General features: G+C 36.8%; 1 protein-coding gene across 1 annotated transcript in view; it reads right to left on the reverse strand.

The window, feature by feature from the left end:
* The window catches only part of LOC140170995 (uncharacterized), a gene marked incomplete at its 5' end in the record, with an annotated part of 81,166 nt that overhangs the window by 9,032 nt on the left and 48,063 nt on the right, over positions 1–24,071 (reverse strand). Inside the window, 6 exon segments of the mRNA XM_072194181.1 lie at positions 2,961–3,086; positions 4,441–4,539; positions 7,537–7,807; positions 8,311–8,825; positions 21,739–21,911; positions 23,370–23,467. Coding sequence (XP_072050282.1) covers positions 2,961–3,086; positions 4,441–4,539; positions 7,537–7,807; positions 8,311–8,825; positions 21,739–21,911; positions 23,370–23,467 — 1,282 coding nt within the window.

Below are 24,071 nucleotides of genomic sequence, written 5' to 3' on the forward strand. Positions count from 1 at the left end.
AGGCCTATGTTTGAAATCGGCATAGCGAGCACGCGTTTATGAAAGCATTTTCATGAATGTTTTAATGCTATAATAATTTCAAACGAGAAATATAATCGAAAACGCACATTCGTGCTTTTTTTCATAACCCATTTTAACTCCATTTCCCTTAGTAGACCTATTAGGTCTACCATATGCCATGATTGCGATAAAAGCTTTTGGTTTTACAACACTTTTTGCGTAATGTTTTGGCCGAATGCCTTTTTATTTGCAATGTTTGTCTGGCTTTCAACTTTCACGCTTACGCTTATAATGTTTTCTGCCAACTTTAAAAGGTAAACTGCTTTAAAGCATTTTTTCGTGAATGTTTTCATGCAGTGTTTTAAAACGCTTTTATATAGCATGATGCCTATATCCCACGGTATAGCCTACTGCATAAACCACAATCTAATTTAAAGCCATAAGTGTTCCGCTTTTCCACTTTTGAAATTCGGTTTTATTAGGCCATGTCAATTTCCGTGTTTTTCAGTTTTCTTGTGACCTCTCCGTGTTTTGCCCGCTTAACATTATATATAGGCATACTTTTTGTCCGCTTTTACAAGAAGTTTATTCAAGACATATTACAACTTTTACCCCAATTTTTACATCGCTTATTTGATTGAAAACAACAACAGACACACTTTTTTTTTTTTTGTTGTTGTTGTATGTATTCACTTTTATTTATGCGGTACAAAATATTTTACAACTTGATTGTGGCTTTAGGCCTATAATAGGCCTATGACTTTTTTACGTGTTTGATATTCCGTAAAAAGTTAAAAATAAAATATGATAACAACAAACAATTACAATAACAAAAACGGAATATTGAGTAATGACACATCAGAATCTTTTAAAATTTTACTTGGGATTCCTGTGGTGTAGGCCTAGCTATAACGGGCGTTAAAATGCCTATCTTTGGCGCGGACGGGCCGCTGTGCATGGTGCCTCTCAAGCACCAACTAAAAAGAAAAAGCAACGAGAAGTAACAACATCATGTTTGCGGTTCAGAAAAGGACAATGAACATAAAAATGCAATATTTGTCAACACCAAAAAAAAAAAAAAAAAAAAAAGAAGAAAATCACCAAAAAGCGATCAATTAAAAACATTGCATTTTTAAAGCAAAATTATGAAAATTAGGACAAAACAGAAATCGCAATTATCATGATTATGTCTCAATTTATTCTTCCTTTCATAAAACTTCCTGATTATCTGCTAAAATAATTGCTTGTCAGTTATTCTGTGCTACTTTTAATGTTCTGATGTCCGCAAATTTTAATACAGAGCATGATCTTTTTTTAATACGGAACAGGACAAAATTATGCTTAAATAATCATGGTTTCGTTCACGGCAACACGACCATGCACTGTGCAATTTCTCGCGTAACCTGTCTGTCTGTCCGCGCGCCCTGTCGCTCCTCAAACGCCAACGCGACGCCGCGGCCTTGCCGGACGCTCTGCTGCACCATGGAAACAAGACTGCAGTAAATAAAATGGCTGCTCCATGTGGATAAACATCTGCCGAATGTGCACGGATAATTTTGTCATCTTGTATATTTTACCGTCGAAATCACCCTAAAAATGCTAATCTGCTGCAGTTGGACGCCTTTCTCATTTTCTTACTTGACCAAACGTCACAAGTTACCGGATTATATATTTATGGAATAATCTTCAAAAATGGACCTAAAATCTGCTGTATTTTTCTAAATCGCGATTTTCGGCAAGTTCACTTTTGACCACTTTTAACCATTTTTGGACCGCCATAGCGCCTAAATGAAGCATCACTGAGGTAAGTTTTTAAGTCGAACGCTTAGATATGGCCAAAATCTAGATAGTGTTTTTTCATTTTCTTAAATTAGGGCCTAGAACTTTTTTATCACCCATGATTCAAAAATTTGAACACGGGTCACACGCTTTTACTGATTTTTTGCCTATATTTTAAAAAACTAAGCAAAATTTCAAAAAAATAAAAAAACACTTTCTAGATTTATTTGTCTAAATTAATCAAATTCATGTTTTACAGTTTTGATTTTCAAATAATTTTTTATGGCGGACCAAAATTTGTGGTCAAAAAGCCGCTTTTGTGATTTTCTCGAAAATTGTAGTTTTTGACCCAAAACTAACATTTTAAATGGATTTATGAGCTCATTTCCTTTCAAAAAATGTATACTTTTATATACTTTACATAAATAGTTTTCGAGTTATGAGGTAAATAATAATGGATAATTAGTGATCCTGTGTGCCTCCTTAAGTGCCCTTATTTCTGAAATGTACAAATCTGGAAAGAAGCAAACTTTTTTCTTTTTTGCCAAAATTGGCAAAATAATAATAATTAAAAAATACAAAAAAACAACAACAACAAAACATTTTGCATTTTAGTTTTCATGCAACCTACAGGAAACAAATTCCTTTCTTGCCGTAGTCCCAATTCCTACTCAAATTTGCAGACAAAAAAAATCTTCTTGAAGACCTTATTGGGTGATATAAGCAGCCTACCAGAATACTTAGCACAAACAAAATTCATCTGCTCAAGGTTTACAACTGTAGACGTGGAAATGTTCATGCTACATGTCGTCATTGGGCAGGAAAAACCTCATATGTACTTTTGGCCCTTGAACATGGATAAATGGATGGTACATTAATTGGCCTCCATGAGCGATGCACAAACAAGGCGGAGTCAGTACTCTTTGATTCTAACTCATTGGTATACAGTGGCGGCACCAGGAATTTTTGGGGGGCATGGGGGTGCAAAGTGAATTTCAGGGGGGGAAAATCACCCAATTTTGCCCAAAACAGCCGCAAAAAGGGGGAATTTGTGTAATTTTGGGGTTTCTACCTTGAAAGTGGGGGGGGAAACTGGGGGTCAAGAAAAATATTTGGGGGGGAGGGGCAAATGTCCTCTCCCCCCCCGGTAGCGCCGCCATTGTTGGTAAATAAATGCTTACCTTCAGCACTTGAAAATGGTTTAGCTCCAAATACATCAACACCTCTAGGTTGATTGCTTGCCACCTGTCCCGACACAGCAACAGGGGCAGGGCTTGGCCCACTTGTCTCATCACCTGAGCTTGGCCCTGGAATTGATCAATGCAAAGGTAATGCCATTACTGTGAGATTTGCTTAAATGGAAGCCCTTCATTTTTTTGCAAAATTCTGATTTTCATACAATTGCAATGTACATTGATAAGCTATTAAGGTGCTGCAATTGTGACAAAATCCAAGATGTTGGATTATGTATTGTGAGCATGTTGAGTATGGGTTAAGACAATATATAGTGGGCTGACATCCTGAATCTATCGCGATTCATCAGTCTCTACACAGCCGCTGTGGTTCCGTCGCTCTACTGTTAGTGTGGAACAAGTTGGCCAAAGCGGCTGTGTAAAGACTGACTAATCAGAGTCATTCATGGATCTTCGATTCCACTATGGGTGATGTCGTACGAGTTGAAACATCAGCAAATTAATTTCTGAAATTTTCATTCACAATTTACGAATTTAATTTTTTTTTTTTAATTGGTAGCTTAACCCACATGCTTTATGCTCCCATGCTTTTAAGAAACCCACCCTTTATACAGCAAAATTTTAACCCCCACCCTTTTTACTGAGTTTCGGAATTCCAAACCCCCACACTGTAGAAAGCTTGCTGGACAAACAGTAATAAATCTGTTGGAAGGCAATGATTGGTTTATTAAGCAGTTCATGTGACAAGCGACATCATTCAGGAGTTTTTCAGGGATGTCATTTTTGCAAAAAGTGATGGATGCTGATTGATTGCCTCAATGAAAAGCTCATATTTTACTCATTAATAAATTGAAATTAGGTGTTCCAAATGAGTAGGCTATATTTCCGAATAAATCATCAAAAAACTGTCAAATTAGTCTCGACTGTGGTATACCAAGTTTGAGACTAATTAAAAAAACTAACAGTTTTTTGATGATAACTTCGGGAATACACCAAGTTGGAACTAAGAAAAATAGGGTCTTTTATTTGAAATCAAAATATTACATGATCATAATGATTATCATTAATAAAAACACAGTAGACTACCAATATCACGCTGTATAAATGTCAGTAATTCCATAAGGAATTAGTCACATTTACAAAAAACATTTACATTTCTTTTTGCAGGAATGCTTGAAAGGCACGACATTTTATGTTATACCTAAGTTTTAAAGCATTTGATTTCCCAAATATATCGGGTCACCTTCCTTTAACCCTCTGGACACTACTGGTCATCTAACAACATTTCTGATTGGTTGATAACTTGGAATGCTCATTTCAATTGCCAATTATGACTAGGCTTTAAACTATTTATGGTCAAACATGCATTTGCAGATCTTATTAATACCCTCCTTGATTGGTTCAAATTTGTACACAATATACATTTTGGCCAATCAGCAGATAGTTCTCATGGGGTTAACTCACTCACCCTGAGATTTTCTCAGCAGGTCAAATTCACTGTCAACGACTTGGTCCTCCGATAGCTCACTGAAATCACCATGATCACTGAAAGGATTTGGAATGTCAACTGAGGGAAAGAAACAAAAAGCAGGTACAAATAAAGTAAAGTGTGCTGAGGCTAGTGGATCAACATCTAGGCATTGTGCCTGTGTGTAGCGCACTATAAATCACTGCGCCTTTTTTTTTTTTTTTTTTTTTAATATCAATTCTGTGGCAAAATACATCACATGGAGAGCACTGTGGCCTAACGGATAGGGCATTCATCTCATGAGGTTCAAACCAGGGTTCCCGCTAGGTCCAAATAATATGGGGTCCAGTTGGACCCCATAATCTGCAAATGGGGTTCCAAACCAATTTTTGGGGTCTTAGACACAAATTCTGGCACGGTTATCACATTTTGGTCTCAAATAATGGGATCCAGGTTGGACCCCATAATTTTCAAAATTTGAAAAATATGGAGTCCCTCATGATTTTACTGTGCTAAAGACCCCAAAACTCAGTGTAGCGGGAACCCTGGATCAAACCGTGTCATTGCCAATATGTTACATCCTTGAGCATGTTATTTTATCTCCCTTGTCCCACTCCACCTAGGTGTACAATAGGGAGCTGTTCAGAGGTAGAACCTGTACCAATATTGATCTTTGCCACAACTTGTTAATAAACAAATATGTTGCGTCCTTGAGCAAGTTACTTTATCTCTCTTGTCCCACTCCACCTAGGTGTACAATAGGGAGCTGTTCGGAAGTAGAACCTGTACCAATATTGATCTTTGCTTTATTAAACTCGTTTTGTTGAATCATGTATACAGAAATTCATCCTAGGGGTCTCACCTTTACTGTACGCATATACGGTGGGATTATGTAGGCCTATATTTTAATTGAACATGAAGCTTACACAAAATGAATTTGACCAAATTAACACCAATGCAATGATTTGCCAGAAAAGGAGCATTTATTAAAACTATGTAATGAAAGTGAAAGTTATTCGGGGGAATTTACCATGCAGTAAGAGAGCCTGAAATCAGGGATGAAAGTGGCCTGAAGTGACTTGGCAGGAAAAGCCTAAAAAAAGCACGTAAATTTGGGCTATAAAGCCTCAAAACGGGCTTAAAATAAATAAAAGTGTGGAAATTTGGAGTAGCAAAAGGCCTGAAATCAGGTAATTGCCTGAAAACTGACATCCCTGGCCACGCGTTTTGAACTCGCCACCCAAAAATGGTGGTGTTGTTACGCTTTTCCAAATCGAGACTCGTTCAAATTGTTATATCTCTGCTTAAACAAAAGGTATTGAAGTGTGTTTGGTGTCATTTTGTAGCTATATAAGTGCCCTAACAGACCTCCAAAGGAGAATTGTTTATCAGCTAAGATAGTGGAGTTAGAGTTGTTTGAGTTCAGAATGACCGAGGTGGTGGATGAGGCGGTGGCGGATGAGGCGGTGGCGGTATGTGCAAAGTCTATGGGAAATAAAGATTTTGTGTGTGTGCGTTGAATCAACTGATCATATCTTTGCATCCATATGGGCTACAGACATGGTTAAGAGCTCTTTTGAAAGATTATTAATTCTGCTAATTGTTTTTAATCATTTTCAACTCTTTATGATTGGTTTAGTCTATAAAATGCAAACTTTTATGTACAAAACTACCCGTTTTCATATTAAACACTGTAGTAAGCAATGCGGATGTCTTCAAAAGCTAAAAGTTGCTGTAAATTTTTAACTACTTATCCTATCATAGTCAAAGTTGACATTTTCTGAGAGGAAATTTGATGAGGAATCTAAATATGGACTTGCTTTTTTTTGTATGGGTTAGGGGTAAAATGTTTCAGTTCAAAATATGTTGAATTGTAAAAAAATGTGAACATATTTTGGGACACCCTGTATTCCGAGATTACCAAACAGCTGTGATTTTTTTTCTTCCAGAGTCAGTAGGCTCCCCCTAACCTCTAACCAAATCAATGTTGTTTACTTTCAGTTTATAACTGCAAGTTAGTAATAAGCAATGCATTAAATGACCCATTTTTTTATTTGGATTTTTTTATTCCACCCTGTATAACTTCAAGGTCACCCTGTACAGTGAGTTGAAATGTGTATATTTAAATTGCTTTTGCCTTCAGCTTTCCAAAAATGTATACTTTTGCTAGTTTAGGGTTGATAGTTGTGGAGATATTCTAATTTGAAACTTGATTGGTGTAAAAATTCATAATATTTGTGATGTAACGCTAAGGGTGGCGAGTTCAAAACACGTGGCCCCCTGTGAAATAATCAAGAGAAGGAAGTAAAGTAGGTAATGGAGCTATGCTACACGAGGAAACTGAATACGATTAGTAAGAAAGAAAGAACAGTTTAACAACCCAAAGTGTTACAATTAAACAAGACAACAGATAAACACAAATCCCTACCGGCACATAATTCATCAAAAGCAAGGGAATGTGCCGGCATGGGATTCAAACCCACAACCTTCTAATCTCTAGACGGATGCTCTATCCATTAGGCAACCAGCTTCCACTGATAAACTGTGGTTAAAACTGGGTCTAATGTAAGCAAATATACTGATACAAATATGAAATTCAATGATCAAATAATGAAATTGGTTTTGAGTTTGTGCGACTTCGATTTTTTAGGACAAATTTAAACTTTCTTTTTCATCAGGTTTGGTTTGTGATTGTCAAATCCAAGGATACTCACATAATTTAGACTTTCGCCATCTTGGCTGATGGCTTCTTCAGAATGACCACTGGGGATCCACTTTTCCCACCGGATTGACCGCTGCTTCCAGCGATTTTCGCATCCCTCGGTTGCCGAGTTCTTATGAGTGGATCGTATACGTCAATAAGAGAGTAACTGCCGATGACCCGGTTGACTGGTTGATACAATGGTCATTCTGAAGAAGCCATCAGCCAAGATGGCGAAAGTCTAAATTATGTGAGTATCCTTGGATTTGACAATCACAACTGATTTAAACTTTCAATCCTACAAATGCATCTATTTCATTTCTTTTTCATGAATATGAATGACACAAGTACGAAATACTCTGGGAAAACCTAATTTGAGTAATGATTTAACATACCTTCAACAAGTGCCCCTGCATGCTGCCCAGCATAACCAGCTGCTTGTTGTGATTGCATATACTGCTGTTGCTGAACTATTTGCTGCTGTTGGGCCATCTGCTGTTGGGCAGCTAACTGTTGCTGTGCTAGTTGCTGTTGTTGTTGTGCAATCTGCTGATGTTGAACTAGCTGCTGTTGATGTTGAGCCAACTGCTGCTGCTGAGCTAACTGCTGCTGCTGTTGTGCCATTTGCTGTTGTTGTAATTGCTGTTGCTGTAACTGCATCTGTTGCTGATTAACCAATGAGAAAATAATAGGTTACATCAAAATATGCAAGTCATTTTACAAGGCTTACTGTAAGTCTGCTGATGCCATATGTTATAGCACACTTTTAACCAATGTTAAGAACATCCGATAAAGCTGAGCCTGATAAAGCTGAGCCTTTAGAATCAAATTGAAACTTTGAAAATAATCTTTTTTCATGGGTATCTATTGAACCATACTCTAAAAAAGATGCAAAAATCACAAAAAGTCTCTTTAAAGGATAAAACATTTTCAGAAATTTAACCCCCTGAGCACTACCTGCCGATCTAACATTGCCTCTGATTGGTCAGTTACACGATATCTTCATTTTAATCACCAATCAGAATGGAGCTTTGCAAATAATTCACCCCAATTTTTTTGCGTAGTGAAATTATTTTAACAATGTTGCTGATTGGTCCAATTGATAATGAAAACTTCTTTTTGACCAATAGGCAGGTAATTCTCATGGGGTTAGAGTCATTTCTACTTACCTGCTGTACCTGTTGCTGAGAATACTGCGGTTGGGCATACATCTGTTGTTGCTGTGGTTGGGAGTACTGTTGAGGCGGGTAACCCTGTACTCCAGCATACTGCTGCTGTTGTTGTATTGCCTGCTGCTGTTGTTGCTGCTGCATTGCAATCTGCTGTTGCTGTAAATAGTGTTGTTGCTGTTGTGGCGTCAGTCCCTGCATGGCTAAGTGTTGCTGTAACAACTGCTGAGGATTGTAATCACTCATCAGCTCTACTTGTGGCTGTTGTGGTGATTGCTGTGATACACGCTGCTGCATTTGTTTCTGTTGCTGCTGCTGCTGCTGCATTTGTTGCTGTTGCTGTAATTGTTGCTGTTGTTGTTGTTGTATTTGTAATTGCATCTGCTGCTGCTGCTGTTGTTGTTGTAATTGCTGTTGCTGCAACTGTTGTTTACGTAATTGTTCTTGTTGAATTTGTTGTTGTTGTTGTTGCTGCTGCTGTAACTGTTGTTCTTGTACTTGTTGTGGGCTCAATCCTGATAAAAAATTAAAAAAACAATCATAAAATAAAACACATATTTGATCTAGTCCGTCTTGTCTCAAGTTAGAGTAACGCCATGTTTAATTTTGTAACTTGACAACTTGAGACACAGTAGAGACAGCATTTCTGTCTATAAACAAACAAACAAAAATCTTATCTTAACTAAATCTAAACTTGGTCATGTTATGACAATTCAACTGATGTGCCCAATCTTTTTAGCTCCAATTTTATACCACATTTTGATACCTAAAGTTCTTAACTGACAAAGATTGATACCGGTATATGAAATTGTGTGCATTTCCAAAAGTTGCAAATTAAAAGCAGCATGCTGAGGTATACATGTCACAGCTTGAAACGATTGCTATAAAATACCCTCCTTGATTGGTTCAAAATTGGACAAAATATTCATTATGGCCAATCGGCAGGTAGTTCTCATGGAGTTAACCAGATTTAGATTTATGATGGGTAACTTTAGTGAGGATTCCCTTCTTGTGTTCTGTTTACATATATTAACTTTCTAAAACAAATATTTCATTTACTGAAATTGAAAATAAATCCCCACAAAAACTTTTCATTTCCTTATAAATGACAGAAAACAAATGAACATCAAACACGCACAATGGGCTATTCCATTTAAAATCCACACTCCCCCTGTGGAAGATTTTGGAAATATCTTCCATGGGGGAGTATGAATTTCAAATGGAATGAACACATTAGCAGCGCCATTTGAAACCAGCCCTCCATCAATGGAAGATTCAGGTTGAATCTTTCTCAGAGGGTGTATGAAATTCAAACAGAGCTGCCTAATGTGTTCATTCCATTTGAAATTAATACTCCCCATGTGGAAGATATTTCCAGAATCTTCCACAGGGGGAGTATGAATTTTAAATGAAATAGCCCATTCACTGTGTATGACTTTCAACTCCTTTTGGGTTGATGAACAAGGTACTTTCATTATTCAATATTTACCAATTTTGAAATCAAACATTAAATAAGGCCAAAAAAAAGTTGTTTGCTTGCCCTCGTCCGACCGACCGTCTCGGCAGTCCCGACCGTAGAATTTTTTTTTTTGAAAAAAGGTTTTTTTTGCGATTTTCCCAAAAATTCATGTATGTACGTCATCCACCAGTGGAGCTCCTGCGCCCCTCCGCAGAACATCCGGTAGTGGATGTTCTGCGCTTCGGCGCAGAGAATCCACTGTCGGAGTTGCTGCGCCGGAAGTAAAATAATAGATTTTCGTATTATAATAACGGTGGATCATTGCTGCGCCGGGCGCAGAACATCCACTGTCGGAGTAACTGCGCCGAAGTAAAATAATAGATTTTCGTATTATAATAACGGTGGATCATTGCTGCGCTCGGGCGCAGAACATCCACTGTCGGAGTAACTGCGCTCGGAAGTAAAATAATAGATTTTCGTATTATAATAACGGTGGATCATTTCTGCGCCGCCGCAGAACATCCACTGTCGGAGTTCATGCGCCCGGCGCAGTCCCTTATATGTAACGGTGGATCATTGCTGCGCTCGGCGCAGAACATCCACTGTTGGAGTTACTGCGCTTGGAAGCAATATAATACATTTTCTTATTATAATAACGGTGGATCATTTCTGCGCTCATCCACTGTCGGAGTTGATGCGCTCCGAAGTGAATTATTTTCTTATTTTATTAATAAAATGCAATATGCATACGTATAATAACTAATATTTTCTTATTATATAAAAATAATATGCATGCTTATAATAACTAAACTCCGAGAAGTTAATTGCTATTAGTATAACCGAATTGACAGCAAATAATATATTTTCTTATTGAAATTACGGCGGATCATTGCTGCGCTCGGGCGCAGAAAATCCACTGTCGGAGCGTCGGCGCGCGGAAGTCAAAAAAATTAGTTTCTTGTCGTATCAATAAAAAAAAAAAATGCATGCGTATAATAACTAATATTTTCTTATTATATTAATAAAAATAATCAAAATAATAGATTTTCTTATTATAATAACGGTGGATCATTGCTGCGCTCGGGCGCAGAACATCCACTGTCGGAGTTGATGCGCCCGGCGCAGTCCCTTATATGTAACGGTGGATCATTTCTGCGCTCGGGCGCAGAAGATCCACTGTTGGAGTAACTCTTCGCCGGAAGTAAAAAAAAAAAAAAGAGTCTAGAGTCTAATATAATATAATATGTTTTTTCTCATTTTACGTTTATTTTTTGTTTTCTTTCATCTAGTCCTACATTCTTTTCTTCTTTTGTCTTTTTTTTCTTTCCTTTTTTTTCCGTTCAAGTTTCCTTGTCGGTACTTTTCATGTAACCGCAATTGCTCTCTCAGATAATTCCTATTCAAATATAATTCTGATTGACACATGACCACTGGCAATTCGGCCTTTGTTAGTCAACAGATAAGTAGGTGGATTCCCAAACAAGCGGAGGGGGTCCAAAAATTAGCATAAGCGAAGATCAATGTCAATTTTAAATCCACGGCAGAGGATAATTATGCTACCGTCCTTTTGTGGTTAGAGATTAAAGGAACCGATAAACGTGGTTTCATGTCGCCGGCATCTAGGCTACACCAAGGCCTACGATATATTGACGAATAAGGAAATCATAAACGCTATTTTCTTATTATGTTAATAAAATTTAATATGCATGCGTATAATAACTAAACTCCGAGAAGTTTATTTAACTAGAATTGAGAAGAGACAGCACAAGCCGACGTTTGACGTCGGCTTGTAAAGAATTGAGAAGAGACAGCACAAGCCGACGTTTGACGTCGGCTTGTAAGAAGAAGAAAGAAGAATTGGGAAGAGACAGAACAAGCCGACATTCGTCGTCGGCTTGTAAGAAAACAGTAAAGAAATGAAACTTGTAAGACCAATAGACCTAATAGTGATAAACTTCTCCGTAGCGCTTTATTATAATCTGAGCTTGCGAGCGCATTATATAGACCTAATAGTAAATATCAATAAACTTCTCGGAGTTATAGTTATTATTATACGCATGCATAGGCCTAATAGTAATAAACTTCTCCGTAGAGCTATTACAATAAAAAATAACCCAGGAGCACCAGGTGATGTTAGAGTTTAAAAATATGATTTTTTGCTATTTTTAGTTGATAGTATTTTTTGGATACCTTATTACCTCTAGAATGTCCCCTGAAAGGGAGACCATTAAAAAAATACACACAGCTCATGTTACAGGTGGGGTCAAATTAGGGTTTGTACAGTAAAGTATAGGGAAATCAAAGCTGTTTTTGATTTTGACTGCATTTATTTATTATGCAGTTTACTATGACAAATTTGGTTTTAAAAGAAAGATATTCATGTAAATTAATTTTTTCAAAAATAAAAACTTAAAATTTGTGTATGGTTTTCATGTAATTAATCACATAAAATTGATTAGTCGAACACTGCCCTCGTATGCGAATTGCTGCCAATGAGCTATACGCAGCCTGTCATCATGACATGCTGCATATAGCTATTATCACACGGTGGTGGGCAAATTTGCCAAATTATATGGCACTGGTTAAATTGCATGATTTGAATGTTCTAGTTGGAGTAGATCCACTTAAAAGAAGTTAAACTCAAAGTTATAAGATCCAAGCTGCCGTTGATAGACACGTCAAGCATGATAACATGATTATTACAACCTGACGGTGTGGTGTTTGTGACTGCTTGTATCAACTGTCATGACTAAGCTTAGGCTTGTTCCAGTGCCAGTGGTTCTGTCTTCTGAGACTGAAGGAATATGAATTCTTGGTAAGTTGCATTTTATCTATGAAGTTTTGACTTTCACTTTAGAAAGCATATCATGGTACATGAATGTAAATTCCACTTTACTATGAGCATATACCTGTACGGTACCGTACATGATATTTTAATGGTAATATAAATAATTTATGTGATATTGATATTTATTGTCATGATTGTTATTATCATGTATCAAATGACTGGTTTGATCAGTTGAGTTACTGGTACCATTCATGCATTAATACGTAATCAATTTTGCTTCAAGACAAGTTAGTTGCACAGGCAAATATTCAAGCTGACCAGTGTTAAATATTAAATTCGGGATTAAATTATTCTTTATCACTTAGGCCCTATCAGTCAATGTGTTTACGTTAGCGTCGGTTAACTCAGCAGGATCCATAAGTTTGGACGTAATGCTAAGTGTAAAAGGCCTGTATAAAAATCTGCAAAAAAAAAGTGCAATATTGTCACAGAGATCTGCAGGAATATCTAGGTCTATGTCCCAAGTCTATTCTAGACTCTCTATTGTCTTTTTCCCAATTGATGTATTTTATTGGGAATTTCGACTTGTATACATGACATGTGAAATGTGGTCATTTATGGGCATTTCCACGGTAACACGTGTTACACTTTAAGCGCATCCACGCTTACTTTCCATCCTCTGGTTGTAATATAGTAAAATTTAATAATACAACAATGGTGCGAAAGCCAGAACCAACCAAAACAAAATCATAGCAACCGCATTGACCCTCTTTATTTCTGGCGGCAAAAAGTTTATTGCTGAACAATAAACTCAATAAACGTTATTTAAACTTAAACACAATTTTGAAAATTTCAGACGTATATCACCAAGATTATCAAAAGCCGCTGCAAGGTCAAAGGAGTGAAAATATCACCAAGTTTATCAAAAGCCGCTGCAAAGTCAAGGAGTCGCCATGCAGAAATATAGATTTGCAAGATATATTAAGCGTAAGCAATTGTACTTTTTTTTTTGCCAGTTCACATGAATTTCTAACAAGTTTTCTATTCCCTGTTTCTAACTTTATACTTTAATACAGAGATGTGATTTTCAGAAATTTTCCTGATTTCATGAAATTTTATTAAAAATTTATTGTTTTCAGGAAATTTTGCCTTGCACGATAGAAATTAGAATGAGACAGCTCATTTTTTCAGGAAATTTCAAAGCATATCAGGAAATTTTGACCATGTACTGTATCACATCTCTGTATTTATTTTATTTTACAATTTTACAATAATTAATCCAAGTCATGATAAAAATGATATGTTGATAAAAATGATATTCATAAATTATGACCACATGCATGAATTGCCAATATCAGTTGCGTTTGTCTGCAACTCAACCCAATTCATCACATTTTCAAGTTTAATTAAGGAAAAAAAAAAAAACTTTATTGAGACACTGCATGATATTAATTATTTTCATATTTTGTTACAATTAATCTGATTATAAATAATAAACTGATAACCATTAATGTGTTGTCAGACTTGTATAGTGATTCTGAACAGTCCACTTCTGATGAAAACACTTAGTTAAACACCTCGGTATTGTGCTGACAAACAGTTCAACTCTTGACTGCAAACATTTCAATGTCCTGTAATGAGATTGATTTCTGGTCTAGCAGTTCTTTGTGCAGCATTTGGATTGAATTTCATTAGTCATTTCTCTTAGCAACCTTCCCAGAGGAGAATTTTCTATTGCAGGCTGACATTTATATTACCTTTATGTCCCTGGTATGCACAAAAATGCATCAATTGGATATTTTGCGCTAAAAGTTGTGACCTGATTAAAAGTTTGTTTTATAAATCATTGTAAAAGACGGGTGATTTTGTGGTATTCAGCTCTCTCTCTCTGTACTTCCTATCATTTTGTAGTTCTACACACTAAAAAGTATATAGATTGATGGATATCGTGCACTAGAGTTTATCACCAGATGTCTGCCGATGCTCCTATTTCACAACAACTTTGCGTGGTAATATCTGTACGCAGCACGCGCAGTAGCATAGCAAAAACACTGGCATCAGCAGACATCCAGGGATAAAGTCTGAACATATCAAAAGTTGATTTTTGGACAAATTCATTGTTTATGTTGTAGCAATTATTTTGAAGTTGAAGTACTTTTGCTCCTATAGGGCCTAAACCACTTTAGTTTCCTCAGTGGGAATTCACAGGGGTGATTTTCCCACAGAAACATTTAAAAGTACTTTTGCTCCTATAGGGCCTAAACCACTTCAGTTTCCTCAGTGGGAATTCACACTAATATTATTATATTATTTGATTTGTAAATTATAAGATGTTTGTAGCAAAGACAAACCTATAATATTTCAGGTCATTTCATCATGGCAGTTGGCAATGGTAGGCTAATGTCTTGCATGATACAGTTGTGCACACATTGTTTTTCACTTGTCCATTTCACTGCCAAGATTAAATGAAATGGAGTATAACATGAGTAAAACTAGATTGTTTGTGTCTTTTCAGATCAATGAAATGGCTCTACGAATGAATGCATTGATGATCAGATTATATCGACTACTACTAGCAAGTGTCATTTTGGAAATAATAATTAAGTAATTCAAGATTAAGAACTTGCAGAATGTATGTTACATTAAGGGAAAGGGGATAATAGATAAGGTGACAGGCACACATCATGGCAATTTCCACTGTTCTTTGCCCAGCATTATGCGTATGCATCATACTTTGATCAAGGTCCATTTCATATCTAGTACAAAAATGTAGGCATACAAGAAAGCCATTTTAAACATCAATATTATTCCAATTGCCCTGGTTGATATACACTGATGTCACCTCATCTATACATTTATGACCATTAATTGTTATTGGGCTGTTAAAATGTAGTAAAGCTAGTCTTAGAGATACTGTCCAATAGTTCTTACAAAACAATGGGACAGCATTGATTTAGTATATTTAGTAAGACCACACTAAGGCATTTAATTTTTCCAACTTGTCAAAGCGATATATGTAGTATACCATTTGATATGTTAAATACAAAATTATACATTGCTAAGGAGCAACTTAAAATGTGTGTTGAACAGCACTTTCACTTTTCAGTAAAGTTATTATGGTTCAACATAATTAAGCCATACTTTAAATAAGATTCTTAAACACTTGAGAACGTTCCTGCAATCTTATTGGTTCTTACCTGTGTGATATGACACGATATCACACGGGTCAGCGCGATGTGCATTGACGCGACACTGCATACTCGCTATTTGAACCAATCGGAGGCGCATAACAACAACGGGACTGATCGATTTTAAGCCCTAGGTAATTCCTTGCAAAATGTAGGATTTAATTTCATTAATATTTGTAATAGGGGGCCTACTTGTAATGATATTTTTATTTGAATTGAAGTGTTTAAGAATGAGAATAAAAGTATTGTTTTTAGCGCTGTCGTGCATCTATCGTCTCATATAACATGCGACATCATTTTTTGGCGTAAAACAACTCGGCCGCCTCGTTGTTTTACTTAAAATAATGATGTCGCCTGTTTATATGAGACGATAGATGCACTCAGGGCTAAAAACAATACCCTTATTCTCTAATTCACACCTGTGGCTGAGATCAATCCTGTGGTAAGCAGACTCAAAGCAGATACAAAATAATTAATAAAAAACATGTTGACAATGCATATCGTAAGATTGCCAAGTAGAATGATAATGCAAGATTTTTCAATATATGTCAATCAAGTCGCAAAGACTCTCAATGTAATACACAGTGGCTGCCTGTGCTTGTGGCTCAAAGTGAAGCAGGTGCATATGGTGGGATCATTTTAGACTGAAAATAAGGGTAATGTGCAAGTCTGGGGTGCCCTGCAGTTTCACTCACCCTGAGCCTATAGGAGTTACGCCATTGTAATACGCTCATGTACAAATAACGCATCCATTGACACATATTTTATGCCATATATGGCGTTTTTTCAAAATAAATGAAAAACGATTTGTTTAAACAAGATATAATTGTGATATTTGAATTTCTTGTGTGATTTCCTTTCATTTGATACCCATATTGACATACTTTCGATGAAATTCAGATTTGACCCCCCTGGGGGTCCGTGTGAATATTTTGGGGGTCTCCGGTCGGTGCTTAAAATACTTGCCATGGACCATCCAAATTGATGGTGCAACTAAAAATAGCATTAAGAATTCAAAAAAAGTACTCTGTGCTCCCTGGTTATAATAAGAAAATAATTTATTTAGCTTCCGAAAGATTCAACTCTGACAGTGGATTCTTTATGCTTTCGAACGCATCAATGATCCACCGTTATTTTAATAAGAAAATCCATTTTTTATTTTTTTATTTTTTTATTTTTTATTTTTTTAATATTTTTTGTAGACAGCTGTCTTTATTAAAAGTTTCTTAATACATAGTACTGTCACTTAATCAGTGACCTTAAATACATTAACGTGCATTTTATTTATTAATATTAGTGACATAGTCATTTCAAGAGAGTTGTAAGAGGATTGAAAAACAAGCAACAAAAATATGGGAAAAGAGCAACAGAATGAGCGAATAGAACTAACTGCTGATTATTTTGTACTCAAATTGAGTAGAAAACAAAAAACAAACAATCAACAATGAGCTCCACCCGACTCAACCCGCCAACCCCCTCCTCCCCCACACATTGAGCATGTTGAGCATATTTTACTTTCTTTACTATGGATTAAAAATACACAGGAATGAAAAATTATATCATAACATTAATAGTTGCCAGGATTGCCACTCATTATTAAACTTTTGTAACTTTAGGCTACATACTGCTTGGTATTTCAAAACATTATAATAACATTTAACGCGGCTGTGTACTCAAGACGTTGTTTCTTTTCAAAAATTGAGCTTTTTGATATTTGTTACTTTGTTATGTTTTTTATAAATACAAGGAAAGAAAATCCAGATTTATAAACTCCAACTGCGCTTATTTTATGGATTTTATTTCACTATTTCATTCGTGTTTGCAATTTTAAAAGAGAGAAACCTTTGTTGTATCAGCGGGGGTGACACGCTGCAACAACGCATCGCTGCCATGCTATCGTGTCAGCAATTTGTTAACGCACAGATACGCTTACGCATACGCCGACGCTTATCTGCATGCGTGGCGCATCCTTTGGAAACACTAATTTCAAGTGGTCAAATGGCTCCGTTTTAGCTGATAAAATGTGGGTTTTTTCAAGTTCTTTTCCTCGATTTGAATATCAAGTTATGAATGGATTTCGCTCAAACTTCTCAACGGGCTGTGAATTTACCCGATGTTCACATAATATAAGGTAGAAAAACGAAAACTGCCACATTCTCCTGTGAGATTCGATGAAAGGGCAAAATGTGACCACTTTAAACTTTAACGGCCATTATTTCAATGTTCATTTTCTCGGTATAATGACGATTTAGGTACACGATAACTCAATAAATACAGCATCTATAGGTAAGCAAATATGATCATCGTAAAAAGCATGATCGACTCAAGAAACGGTTTTCTCATTTTTTATATTTTGGTCTATTTCCGATTTTAGGCATCATTTTGTGCAAATAGGCGTTTGTGAATTTTAAAAGTTCAATTTGATGCCTTATATGGTCAATATCTCAAAAACCAAGGCCAATATCAAAAAATAAAAAACCGTTTTGGAATGGAGCCTCAAGATTGAGCTAAAAACAAAATAAAATATTTTGGAAAGAGTGTTTTTTGTTATGATGTACCTAACAAATATTGCCAAAAACTCACTTTTTTGTGATTTTCTTCATAATTGTTGTTTTTACCCCAAATCTGTATTTATATTAAGATTTATTGATGTCTTGCCTTTATAAAAATGTATACTTTTATATGTCTTGCGCGAATAATTACAAAGTTATTGCACTTTTACTACATGCATGTCTGAGAGTACACAGCCACCTTAAGTTCCCTTTTTAAAACATCTAAGTTTGGTCGTTTCTCTGTCATCTTTACTCTATACAAATGTAATTTTGCAATAGTCAAAATCAATGTTAGAATTAAATCATATTTAGATCCAAAAAGAATTAACTGAGGGGTCATAGCTAGATCTATACTGATCTTGACTTTTATCCAGTCTTTGAGATCTTCCCAAAAATTTCTAGAAAAATCCATTATTTTGCTTTCGAGTGCAGACCTAATAGTAAATATCAATAAACTTCTCGGAGTTATAGTTATTATTATACGCATGCATAGGCCTAATAGAAATAATAAGAAAATACTTTATTTTGCTTCCGAGCGCATCAACTCCGACAGTAGATTCTCTGCGCTCGAACGCAGAAATGATCCACCGTTATTTTAATAAGAAAATCCATTATTTTGCTTCCGAGCGCAGTTACTCCAACAGTGGATGTTCTGCGCCCGAGCGCAGCAATGATCCACCGTTACATATAAGGGACTGCGCCCGGGCGCATCAACTCAGACAGTGGATGTTCTGCGCCCGAGCGCAGTAATGATCCACCGTTATTATAATAAGAAAATCTATTATTTTGCTGTCAATTCGGTTATACTATAGCAATAAACTTCTCGGAGTTTAGTTATTATACGCATGCATAATTATATTTTATTAAGAAAATAAGAAAATAATTTATTTGAATTTCGAGCGCAGCAATGATCCGCCGTAATTTCAATAAGAAAATGTATTATTTTGTTTTCAATTTGGAGTTATAATAGGCCTAATACTAGTTATTATACGCATGTATATTTATTAATATAGGCCTAATAAGAAAATGTACTATCTTGCTTCCCAGCGCATCAACTCCGACAGTGTATGTTCTGCGCACCGAGCGCAGAAATGATCCACCGTTATTTCAAGTAAGAAAATCCATTATTTTGCTTCCGAGCGCAGTTACTCCAACAGTGGATGTTCTGCGCCCGAGCGCAGCAATGATCCACCGTTACGTATAAGGGACTGCGCCCGGGCGCATCAACCCCGACAGTGGATGTTCTGCGCCCGAGCGCAGCAATGATCCGCCGTAATTTCAATAAGAAAATGTATTATTTTGCTTTCAATTTGGAGTTATAATAGGCCTAATACTAGTTATTATACGCATGTATATTTATTAATATAGGCCTAATAAGAAAATGTATTATTTTGCTTCCGGCGCATCAACTCCGACAGTGGATGTTCTGGCGCCCCGAGCGCAGAAATGATCCACCGTTATTTCAAGTAAGAAAATCCATTATTTTGCTTCCGAGCGAGTTACTCCAACAGTGGATGTTCTGCGCCCGAGCGCAGCAATGATCCACCGTTACATATAATGGACTGCGCCCGGGCGCATCGACCCCGACAGTGGATGTTCTGCGCTCGAGCGCAGCAATGATCCACCGTTATTATAATAAGAAAATCTATTATTTTGCTGTCAATTCGGTTATATAGCAATAAACTTCTCGGAGTTTAGTTATTATACGCATGCATAATTATATTTTGTTAATAAAATAATAAAATAATTTATTTGACTTCCGAGCGCAGAAGCTCCAACAGTGGATTTTCTGCGCCCGAGCGCAGCAATGATCCGCCGTAATTTCAATAAGAAAATGTATTATTTTGCTTTCGATTTGGAGTTATAATAGGCCTAATACTAGTTATTATACGCATGTATATTTATTAATATAAGCCTAATAAGAAAATGTATTATTTTAAGTCCGAAAGATCATCAACTCCGACAGTGGATGTTCTGCGCCCCCCGAGCGCAGAAATGACCCACCGTTATTTTTATAAGAAAATCCATTATTTTGCTTCCGAGCGCAGTTACTCCAACAGTGGATGTTCTGCGCCCGAGCGCAGCAATGATCCACCGTTATTATAATACGAAAATCTATTATTTTACTTCTGAGCGCAGTAACTCCGACAGTGGATTCTCTGCGCGAGCGCAGCAATGATCCACCGTTACATATAAGGGACAGCAACTCCGACAGTGGATGTTCTGCGCCCGAGCGCAGAAATGATCCACCGTTATTATAATACGAAAATCTATTATTTTACTTCCGAGCGCAGCAACTCCGACAGTGGATGTTCTGCGCCCAAGCGCAGCAATGATCCACCGTTACATATGAGGGACTGCGCCCGGGCACAGCAACTCCAACAGTGGATGTTCTGCGCCCGAGCGCAGCAATGATCCACCGTTATTATAATACGAAAATCTATTATTTTACTTCCGAAGCGCAGCAACTCCGACAGTGGATTCTCTGCGCCCCCGAGCGCAGAACATCCACTACCGGAAGTTCTGCGGAGGGGCGCAGGAGCTCCACTGGTGGATGACGTACATAACTCAAATGGCATGTATTTTTCGTCTGAAAAACCGATGATTTAAAAGAAACGTTGTAAAATACCATATCCTGCATGTTTACGTGTCCGGCTGTACCTGACTGTCGGGTTCCGCAATTCGTATACCACCTCAGCGTCTAAGCTCTAATACAATTTGCTATCCACCTGCACATTTCGGACGGCGCATCTAGGGATGAGTTTATTTACAGGCAAAATATAACCGTGCATATCGTGCAAGAATGGATACAATATAGCAGATGTTAAAATATGGTAAAAGTAGATAAAATTTGAAAACAGTTGTACCAGATATTCATTTCTTGTTTATAAATATTTAGATTCATGATATTTGTTCGTATCGACTAGGAAGTAACATTGCACTATTTTTTTTCAACATGTTTGTTGAGGCTACTTTTATTAAGAGCACAAATCGCTCTGTAAAAATATGATTTCACTTTAAACATGGCGGACAAAACACGAGTAGGAGTAGCGCTAGCTGTACAGGTGAAGCAAGGGACCGAACACGCTGATTAATATGAAAAGCTTTGAAAAGCAAAAAACACTACATGTAGGAGAATTGTAGACTTCATTAAACGTAGGCCTACATGTAGAAGAGCTACAATTGTTTAAGGTGCAAGTGGCGAGCACAGATGCTGGACCATGGCGTGATGTTGCTGCTACGGAAATGCTTGAACCATTAATTGCATTCGCCGATTCGGTATTCGCCATGTCTGTTTCTGGGAAGCGGAAAAAAAACCTTTTCCCGACCGACCGACCCAATTTTTAAAATCCATTAGAGGGCAAGCAAACAATTTTTTTTTTGGCCTAAGTGATGTACAAAAAAAAAATTTCACTCTACACTTATGTGTTTTATACTTACTGTTGCCTGGAGTTGTTTGTTGTGGTTGTTGCCCAGATACAGCTATAGCTCCACGTCCTTTTGGTGTTGGAAGCTGAATACCACCAGAACCTGGGGTAGCTCCACCTTGGGTGCCTTTAGGGCGTGAACGAGGTGCCACTGATGTGCTCACTTCCATAGGGGTAACAGTGGGCCTGAAATAGGACATTGTCATTGTAATTTACCCCCATGAGCACTACCTGTTGATCTAACATTGCCACTGATTGGTTAATTACATGATATCTTCACTTTAATGACCAATCAGAATGGAGCTTTGCAAATAATTCACCCCAAATTTTTTGTGTGGTAAAATCATTCTAACAATGTTGCTGATTGGTCCAATTGATAATGAAAACTTCTTTTTAGCCAATCGACAGGTAGTTCTCATGGGGTTAATAGGAAAGTATGGAATTTGTGACAGAATAATCATTTAGAGTTGCAGTTGACTCATCAATATGCCTGGAGGTACTCCACCAACACAGTGTACTGTCTGTATTAAGAGTTGCATTAGGAAACATAAAGAGGAAACCCCGTCCGAGCAGTTCTTCTGGTGTGAACTAAACATGCCTGGTTATCAAATTAATCAGTGACAAGGTTATCTCTGAATTTGACAGGTGGTAATTGATGTTTTGATGGTATTGCATTATCAGCACCTGACACATCAGAGATGTCACTAGTCACTGATTAATTTGATTAACCATGCAGGTTTGGTTCACACCAGAAGAACTGCTCTAACGGTGGTTCCTCTTTAAATACCCCCATCATTGAAGTTGTGCAAAATTGGCATTGGTGTGTAGCTGTTTTCTGCCATGCGTTGAATGTTAACTGTGGGCAAATCATTGAACTAGAATTTGCTTTGTTTTATCCATTCTGATTCAGTAACATTAGTAATGATTTTTGCTCTTATTGCCATTTTTTAAAACACTCAAAATTGAGAAGGGTTGGTCAACATGTGATGTTCATGATGTATACTGTGGTGTTCTTGGTTCCAGAAGATAAGTAATTTACATGATCATTCCATGATAGATGTGAATCAAAGGTAACTCCTTAATATTTATAGCTTTCAGAGATCAATTCATCTAAAATAATAATAATGATGATAACAGAATAATATACGTCCCACAACTTAAAAGTTCCCCCTAATACTATTTAGAATAAGTCAAAAAATATTTACAAAAAATATGTATAGCCCTATTTTTTTACACATGTGGACCAATTTATAGTGTCACACGTCATTGCGTTCAGTCACAATGGTTAATTGTGTAAGAAAAGGGGCTGTTTTAAAAGTTGCACCGAAGTCCATAGCAGTCAGGTTTCCTTTAATAAACACATGAATAGTTCTGGCCTACTGTATTGTTTGAGACCTGACTCCTATGGACTCAGATGCAACTTTTAACACTTTAAAATGGTATCTTTTTTTACATAATGAACCATTGTGACTGAAGGCAATGACGTGTGACGCTGTTAATTTGGTCCATATATGTGTATAAAATAAATACGGCTACCCATACCTTTTTACACGTTTGCATTTTGTCAAATATTTTTCGATTTATTTTCAAAGAGTATTTAGCGGGGAACTTTTAAGTTGTGGACCATATAATCTAGATGCTTACTTGGCTTGAGACTGTTGTTTGGCTCTTCCTTGTTGCTCACGGTATTCACTCTCTGTTGGTGGCTGAGGAAGTTTGCCGACATCTGGTGTCGTATTGTTCTGTAAATAATCAAATAATCAAATTTACATAGGTCATTAAGCACAGATATTCGGACACCAAGCTGAAAAATCCACAATATGATAGCCCGTTAATAAAAATTGGCCCCCACAATTTTGTAAATTTTTGGGAAAATCATTAATCTTACCCCTTTACCCCCCAGTGAATTTTGGACCAATATCTGAAATCTAAAATTCATCCTTGCGGGACAATGGTTCAACATAATGATTTAAACATCACTAGCGGGACACCCGCGCTACGCGCGGGTCCCCGCTAGGTGAGTAAATGGGAGAGCGTTCACTAAAACAGGAGGAATTACTGAACAGGTAGAATCATTGGAACGGTAAATTTTATTTATCTGAACCTGACCCTCCTTAAGCCTACGTTTCCATTTGAACTTCTTTCTTTCTTTTTAGTTTCTTCTACATGGGCCAATTTTGTTCCATTTAAAAAAAAATCTGCTGCTATAAGCTTGCGATTTTCCGTTGACCATGTGTTTTTATTTATTCAATCCCGTTCCCGTTATTTCTAAATCTGTCCTTTCTTACATTTCCCTTTTTAGCTTCTTTTTTTATTTGCTGCATAGCTTGTGGTTTCCTGTTTTCC

This window comes from Amphiura filiformis, chromosome 15 (assembly GCF_039555335.1).
Source record: "Amphiura filiformis chromosome 15, Afil_fr2py, whole genome shotgun sequence".
In the NCBI taxonomy this organism is placed as follows: Eukaryota; Metazoa; Echinodermata; class Ophiuroidea; order Amphilepidida; family Amphiuridae; genus Amphiura; species Amphiura filiformis.